Source organism: Nuphar pumila, chromosome 12 (assembly GCF_984573655.1).
Source record: "Nuphar pumila chromosome 12, dmNupPumi1.hap1.1, whole genome shotgun sequence".
Taxonomy (NCBI): Eukaryota; Viridiplantae; Streptophyta; class Magnoliopsida; order Nymphaeales; family Nymphaeaceae; genus Nuphar; species Nuphar pumila.
Window position 1 is genome coordinate 78,061,615 of NC_143260.1, and position 8,741 is coordinate 78,070,355.

General features: G+C 36.0%; 1 protein-coding gene across 1 annotated transcript; it reads left to right on the forward strand.

Moving 5' to 3' along the window:
• The first annotated feature begins 6,708 nt into the window (after window positions 1-6,708).
• On the forward strand, window positions 6,709-8,035 carry LOC149821040 (zinc transporter 6, chloroplastic-like). The gene is made up of 2 exons (XM_089982914.1): window positions 6,709-7,518; window positions 7,620-8,035. The coding sequence occupies exons 1-2, from the start codon at window positions 6,841-6,843 to the stop codon at window positions 7,932-7,934; spliced, it is 993 nt and encodes a 330-aa protein (XP_089839040.1). The 5' UTR covers window positions 6,709-6,840; the 3' UTR covers window positions 7,935-8,035.
• Window positions 8,036-8,741: the final 706 nt, after the last annotated feature.

Below are 8,741 nucleotides of genomic sequence, written 5' to 3' on the forward strand. Positions count from 1 at the left end.
AATTTACGTGTATATATAAGCAATTAGAGTGCAAATTTAGTCAAGAGTTTAATGTTGATTGTTTTGAAAGTCTACTTTCGATGCAGAATCCATGAAAAGTTTGCAAAATTCATGGACTTTCACACATTGTTGACTTTAAGTGATGTAAGATTTCGTTTAGCATACCAATTTACCTTTATATATAGGCGATTAAAGTATGAACTTCATCAAGAGTTTCACGTTAGTGGTTGCGAAATTCTTGAAATGTTTGCAGAATTCCTGAAAGGTTTATGAAAATTACATAGTTTCACATGAGGTGATGCAAAATTCTTTTTTGGATTCATTGATTTTCGTATGAGCATATTATAAAAGCAAAGCTAGTGTTTTAAAAAAACTAGGTTTTTTTTTTATAGTATCCAACCAGTGGAAAATTATGGTCATTTTCTCAAGGCCAAACATCTGCGATGAGAAGATTGATGACACTTTATCAATGAAAAATCATCAACGACATATTTTTTTGACAAGTGCAATATGGGTGGGATAAGAAACCAAAAGTCTTCAAGTTGTTCATGAGTATTGCAGTTAATCATATGAAAACTCATTCTAATCATGAACAATGATGAAGTAGAATCGATAGGGAGTCTCTGCTTTAACGAACTGTGATAGTCGGATAGATGTGTTGAACGATAATGATGTAGAATTAATAGTATACTGTATTTTCTTCCCATCAACATAGAGTCTATGTATCTCATAATCAACGTTCAATTGCATGGTATTGGTGGTATAGGAAAAAAAAAAAATAACATAGAGTGTAAAATCAATGATAGTATATTGTGTTTTTTTTTCATTAAAGATGCAATGATATGCAACATTCTTGAGGCCCAAGAGATGGAGATACCTCTCCACACTTTGTTTTCTCTCAATCAAAGAGACAGTGAAAAGCAATATTCTTGTGAAAGAATGAAATGAATGCAATGTAAGAGTGACTTCATTTTGTGAAAGAATGAAATCAATACAATTAATGTATTATCATTTGTTCATTTAGTGAAATGATGAAATGAATGCAATGTATGATCAACTTCATTTTGTAAAAGAATGAAATGAATGCAATATATGAACAACTTCATTTTGTGCAAGAATAAAATGAATGCAATGTATGAGTATCTTTATCTTGTGAAAGAATAAAATGAATGCAATGTATGAGCAACTTTATTTTATGAAATAATTGAATGAATACAATGAATGAGCAACTTCATTTTTACAAAAAGATGAAAAATTCTCACATGTATAAGCAAAACAATAGAAAATTCACATGCATATATGCGAATTTCCTTTAAAATATATAAATTTTCTATTTATGTGTAAAATGTCATTAAATATATGATACTTTTGCTTTAAATTTCATTGTTATAGAACAGATCCGCCGGTTTAACAATTTAACAATACATACAATCATAACTTTTGAAATTTGCAACTAAAATTCATCCACAAACATAACAGAACGACTAAAGATTCTATTAAACTTACATGCAAAATTACAATTAAGTTTTTAAATATAACAATAAATGAACTTTACATCCAAATGACATCTAAGTTTTTATTCTTTCTACAAAAATTATATCAATATTTTTTATTATCAAAATAAAATATACGTGCACAATAAATGGTGTTTGGCAGTTTGTTTTCTATTTGCATTTACTCCATGTGATACTTTTAGTATCTTTATATGAATCTTTTTAGGTGCTGCATCATCAAAATAAGTGATGCATTCATGTTTGATTTAAATGAGTCCACATACAAACATAACAACCAAACATGTGATATACTCAGCAGACATAAGACATTGGAGCAATTAATTAAAAAACACTATATAAATTACAAAAAAGCAATTTATTAAAAACCACTAGCTAATTACTTTCTCAAAGAATAAAATACTTATACATACTTTTATGAGTATTTTTGCTTTTTGTAGCCAACCTCACCACATTCTTTGTGTTTTGTTCTCTGTCTCTTTACCTTAGGTCACCTTGATTTACGTTCTACTTTTGGTAGATACACAGGAATAAGAGTTGGAGGAGCGACGTGTGGGATGTTATCTATCAATGAAAAGAACGGATATGTACTATATATAGCTCGATATGATTCAACTGTAAAGAACTTATTACAATAATGTAGCTTACCCTCATACAAAATGCATGAGATTGCATGTAAGCATAGAATCCCGCTAATCTGCCAAGAGCATGTTTGCTCCTCAAAGATTAACTCTGTAGTTGTGAGATTGATTATGAGATTTGTGTTGACATCGGAGACAATGCACTACTTGCCTTTCTCTTAAGTTCATCTAGCTTTTCTTTTACCGCAAGTATAACGTCTAATATTTTCTGCCAGCTAATCTTTCTTTTCTCATAAAGTTTCATCAACATAGGACAAAGTCTCTCAATAAGAAGCACTAGGGGCTTGATACGTATGAAAAAAAATCATGAATTTAAGTTATCTGCTATATTAGAGATTAAGCACATATACCTTCTTATTGGAAAGTGAATGTTAGTCCGATGTTTCTTGACTACTTTCTCAGTCACATATAGGTATGTGGCTTCATCAATCTCTTGGATTTTTTTCTATTAATTGCATTGTTGTCTTAAGATTGCTTAGGCTGCACTCCACCAGAGTGCATTGAGTGATGAACCAAATTTCTTAGAAAAGTACTATGTCAAGTGCTTTATGTAAAATCTAACATGATATCTGAGCCATGTGTGGAGCACAATATATTGAAGCCCCTTGTATCTATCTAAAACAACTGTTGACTCTACTTTATCTTTGTATGTATCATCCTTGAAGCATAGAAATTTTGCCTTCAAAAGCCTTAAAAATCACACTTATGACTTCTTTGACTCCTTATCTACAACTACATATGCTACATGAAACATCTCACATCTAGGATAAATACTATGGGCCAAGAACAACATATTTATATATTTTTTTTAAGAATATGCCATAAGAATTGAACTTTTCAAAAATTTATCGATGCATAGACGAAAGGATAAGAACATGTACTAAAATCGATTTTTTTGATCGATCTTGATGTATCATTCGTACACTAAAACAAAATCTTGCATCACTTAAAGTCGACAACATGCAAAAGTCCATGAATTCTGCAACCTTTTTATGAATTTTGCATCAAAAGATAGACTTTTGCAACCATCAATGCGAAACTCATGATGAAATTCACACTCTAATCACCTAATATATATATATATATATATATATATATATATATATATATATATATATATATATATATACAGGTAAATTTGCACGCTAAAATGAAATATCACATCTCTTAAAGTCGACAACATGCAAAAGTATATGAATTTTGCAATTTTTTCATGAATTTTGCATTGAAATTAGACTTTCACAATAATGAACATGAAACCCTTGACTAAATTCACACTCTAATTGCCTATATATACACATAAATTCACACACTAAAATGGAACTTTGCATGTGAAAGTCCGTGAATTATGCAAAAGATGAATTCTGCATCAACAGACAGCCTTTTGTAACCACCAATGCGAAACTCTTAGACAAAATTTGCAAGAGTTTTTCACAAGAAATGATGTGATTTTTGTACTATTTGTGTAAAATATGTTATTTCTATGAAAATATGGCTAGAATTCTGTTTTTAGTGAGATCTAGCGAGATTGAGAGAGTGTTGCCATATAACACTCGAAAATCAATAGGTTCCACGAGTGGTAAGAGTAAAAAGGTCCTAAAAAGTCAAGAACTTTTGAAATTAGTCATTGATAGATTTTGGCAAATTGTAAGAGTTTTTGGAAAACACATCAAATTTGTCATATAGTATGGTCATTTTTCAAATTTATAGATACTAAGGTATATTTAAAATTGGATAAAAATAAGTATTTTATATTGCGCTAAAATATAACAACAAAGAAAATGATTTTTTCCACATCCAATTTGCTACATAGAAAACATGGCTGGTAATGAATGGACATGCTAAATCCATCCATGTGGTGCAATCTAGTAAAGAATCCACAAATAGGTGGGATTTCACTCATTGACAGGGTCGTGCATCACAGCGAGAACAGACTAGGTCATATTGTATATAACTGTTTCATGGGCTCATCTTGTAGGGGCCACTTATGAATGTCACCAAGTTGACGGAATATCACAAGTTCAAAACCCAGGGTGATGAATGTCTCTTGCCCCAAGGTCTCTTGGTGATGAATGTCTAATGGTGCAATCTAGTAAAGAATCCACTTAGGAATGTCTCTTGCCGCAAGGTCAAAGCTGGGTGTACTTTCCGATGGGGGTAAGAGGACCAGTCAAGGTGTGGTTGGTGATGGGAGGGTTTTTCCCGTAGGTTATCAAAAAAAAAAACTGTTTCATTGGTTATGTCCAATCTCTACCGCACATCACATCTGTTGAGAACTGTGCATCTCACTTGGAAACTGAGTACAGTCCAACAAACATCTCCATCAAGTGAGATGTGCGGTGGAGATTGAATCGGTATACAATATGACCCACCACGGACTTGAGTCTTATCCAGCCATGACATACTCTTTGTTTCTAACCGTATTATAAATGGGTCACCCCTGTTGATGGTTTTTCATAAAAAAATAAATTTTTTATGCCCCCATGTCCTAATTTTTTGCAGAAATTAAGTCTCCAATACATATTGACATAGGCCCTTACCCAAAAGCCTGGTCTTGAATGGCGTGTTCAGTAAACAGGGATGTAAACGATTTAGATTCTGATCAGGTGTTGGCTAAATGGATTCAGATTTGGATGGTTGAAAACTCATACCAGATTCCCTTTTTCGCATGTAAACCGATTCAGATATCCATCAAATTTGGATATTTGTCGGATTCAATCACAAAAAATCAAAACCATATCCTCGTCTGGTTATAATCCAATATGGTTTTGGCTTACCAAATGCAACTAAACAGAATTGAATTCAATTGGATATCAGATAAAATCCAATTCCTTGACATCCCTATCCGTATATCAGTAGATGCCAGAGTTGTCCTGCTAGACCTCAAATGTGAGATCCAAACCCGGATCAAATGGAGAGGTAGAAAACATAAATAAGTTGTTGGAAAAAAGTAAAAACAAGAAGTAATAAACACCATCAAATGCATAATTAATGCCCCAGTTTTTACCTGACTTTTTGAGATAAAAACACTCAGTTTTGGAAAGGAAACTGAACCCGTCAATAATTACTCGATTTCAAGGAATCCCATGATGGATTTATCATGAATTTACCACCATTTTGATTCCCCACTATCTTCAATTTGTTTGGGCTATTTTTGAGATCCAGATCAATGGTGGTGGCCTTTCATCCCATGATATGCTAAGATTTTCTCTTTATTCGTTAACCCAAAATGTGAAAAGGCTTGAGTTTTCTTTTTCTTTAGAGCCTGGTTCTGTTGTGGGAATAGTATCTTCTTTTGGTTTTCATCTATCAGGCTTTGTTATTGTTTTGGTTGGTGTTAGGGCTTCTCGTTTACTTTCAATCTTTTTTACTCCCCTTCCCTCTAAAGAAGGAAGATGGGTGTCAGAAATTCCTAAAGTTTGTCAATGTTTTATGAAAGAGAACCTCATTTTTTTAAAGCATTATTGTCCCCCTCTCTCTCTCTCTCCACCCCCAATGATACTAAATTGACTTTTGGTATAGCCGTATAGCATGGGCTATGGGAGAACTGGAAGAGTTGTTTTCAAACGGACAGGGTGTGTGTCCGTTTAAGAAGCAAATGTTTTAAAACCTGAAATGACTAGTTACTCGGCCACGTCATCTTAACTTTTATTTTATATAAAATATATAAATATATAGGTCTAAGAAGCAATGTTTTAAACATCAAAGAGTACTTTCAGCTTCGACCTTGCGGCAAGGAACGCCACCAGTGGGTTTGGGTTTCGAACTTGTGATCTGCGTTCGACTTGGTGATATTCACAGGTTGCTCCTACAAGATGAGCCGAGGTTTTAAACTTTTGATGTCCCGCCAACTTGGTAAGATACACAGGTCTCCCCTATTAGATGAGGGGAGCCCTTGGCAGTAAAACATCAAGTCTGTCATTCCTTAAAACACTAATGGCAAAATAGGGGTGGACAGCCAGGTGGGCTTGGTTGTGGGATTTGAGTCTAGAGAAAATAAAGCAATCCGTGCATTGGTCAACAAAAAGATCTATTTATTTTATACCAATGATGCTTTCAAATGGTTGGACTCAGATCGCACACAAAGGTCCCGCAGACCCCACATTCCAGCTCTAGTTTACTTTACAGGGCACAATACCAAACGAAATTTACAGTATTTAATAGGGCATTTATTTTTTATTAAATGATGGCAGCGCCATTGGATGAGTGTTTAGGGAAGGTGGTGTTTGAGGTCCATTTTGTTTGCAACTTTTGTGGTTATCATGGTTTGTTGCTTGCTAGCACCAATAATCTCAACGTAAAATAATCTCTTATGCAAGCTTTAGTAGCTCAGTGGGTTTGATACCTAATTTTTGGAATGAGTAGAACTCCATTTGTTTCAAAAGCAAGGCACCACCACATGCACTAAGCTTGTTATAGAAAGAAAATAAATACAATTCTAGTAGTGTCAGCAGAGCATTTTAATTTAAAGTAATGCGTCCCCATCAGAATCAGACAATTGTAATGGCCTGACAGGTCCTCTCCCAAATTGTGTGACTCAAAATCAATAAAAACACATTACCCACTTGTTTGTTGTTGGAATGGTAAGTTATAAAGGTTTTACAGTGATATGTAGCCTCACACCACAAAGTCTTGTCTTGACAAGGTCCCCCCTTTGATCTGCAAAGCCACATTCAGCAGCATCCGCCATGGGTTGCCCTGGTGAGGCCTTTTCCAGGGAGCAGTGCAGGGACGGCCATGGAGTCTTTGATCTGAAGCTAGCAGCCATCACAGCCATCTTCGTCGCGAGTGTCGTCGGCATATCCTTTCCTGTACTCCTTGCCCGACACTTGAATGGCAAGCCAACGTATGACAAGGTCCTCCTCCTCATCAAATGCTTCGCCGCAGGCGTAATTCTCTCTACTTCTCTGGTTCATGTGCTGCCTGATGCTTTCGACGCGCTCGCTGACTGCAGCATCTCGACTCACCACCCATGGAAGGACTTCCCCTTTGCTGGTTTGGTCACTGCGGTTGGTGCTCTGCTCACCTTGTTGGTGGACATCTTGGCCACTGCTCACTCTCACAAGCCAAGCAATCAGTACGTCCCGATCAAGACTGTGACGCAACCGCGCAAAGTTGCAGAGTTGGAATTGGGTGGTGCTGTTATTCCCTGCTGCCATAGCCAACAGGAGCAGGTTGATGAGTTCGCCCAGCTGAAACAGAGATTGGTTTCACAGGTGTTAGAAATAGGCATAATTTTTCATTCTGTTATCATTGGTGTTACCATGGGCATGACCCAAAACCGGTGTACCATCAAGCCTCTGGTGGCCGCATTGGCTTTCCATCAAATCTTTGAAGGGATGGGACTCGGTGGCTGCATTGCACAGGTACTAAAATCATCGATGAAAGTGACATAATATTGAAATTTTGATGGTAGATCTTTTCTCTGAGAATAGTGTCAGATTCTTATTTTTGTGAATGATGTCAGGCTGGTTTCGGAGTTGGAACGGCGACCTACATGTGTATGATGTTCTCTGTCACGACTCCCGTGGGGATTGTAGTGGGAATGGTCATATTCTGGTTGACGGGATACGATGATAGTAGTTCCAAGGCACTAATTATGGAGGGGCTATTGGGATCCTTTTCATCTGGGATTCTCATTTACATGGCGTTGGTTGATCTTGTTGCTGTTGATTTCTTTCACAACAAAAACATGTCCTCTGCGCCGTGGATGAGCAAAGCGGCTTATGTTGCTTTGGTGCTTGGCTCAGCTACAATGTCCCTTCTTGCTTTGTGGGCATGAAACTTATTTGTATTCAACCATTATCAATCCTCGGTATTGAAGAGGATCAATTGCATCTTTATAATTTCTTGATATAGATTTCTCTGTATTTGTGCTTCCAATAATTGAGAAAGTGACCATAAGTACGGCAGGCTTAGCCAGCGGGACTAGGTCTCTGATCCTGGGGGTGGTTTCCCCATTCTTCATGGAAAAAGAATATTGAATTGTCTTCAACTTGGGTCGTTCTTGTTCATCTTCACTTGGATGTTTTAAAGAGAAACAGGAGGTATGCGTACAGAGATGTGCTAGTGAAAAATGCCGGGTACAGAGTGATATTCTTTCTTTAACAGTTCATCTATACATTATACAATTTACTCTGGATAATTTGTTTTAGGGAACTGAAATTGGTCATATAATAGTGAGAACGTCTCAACCTTTTTTTTCTGTGTAAGAAATACTGATACAGGCTTCAAGTAAATAAGGAATAGATAGGCTCCATTATCCCTATTCTTCGAAGTTTTCCATGTCAACAGTGTATTTGGTCTGCTGTTGTCTTTTTATATTTGCCTCTTAAAGATGAGAATTGTAACCATGATCGAAATTCTTTTGTTGTGTCATAATGGTTATGGCGTAGACTGTGGCCATTCAAGCATTTTGGACCTTTGTGATATGGGGATCTTACATGATCTTGGTTGTGGGTTCCTGTCATATAGGAACATGAAATCCACTATCTTGCCTGGTTCCTTGTCATGTAGCATATCCCTCCTTGCAGACATGATCCAGTAACATCTATTTCTGATGATTTTCTATACTGTCATGATCGACCCA

Bases quoted from the DNA above. Each gene is read 5' to 3' on its own strand.
- LOC149821040 (XM_089982914.1), top strand. From the start codon at position 6,841: ATGGGTTGCCCTGGTGAGGCCTTTTCCAGGGAGCAGTGCAGGGACGGC. The intron at 7,519-7,619 runs GTACTAAAATCA...GAATGATGTCAG, and splicing joins TCGGTGGCTGCATTGCACAG to GCTGGTTTCGGAGTTGGAAC.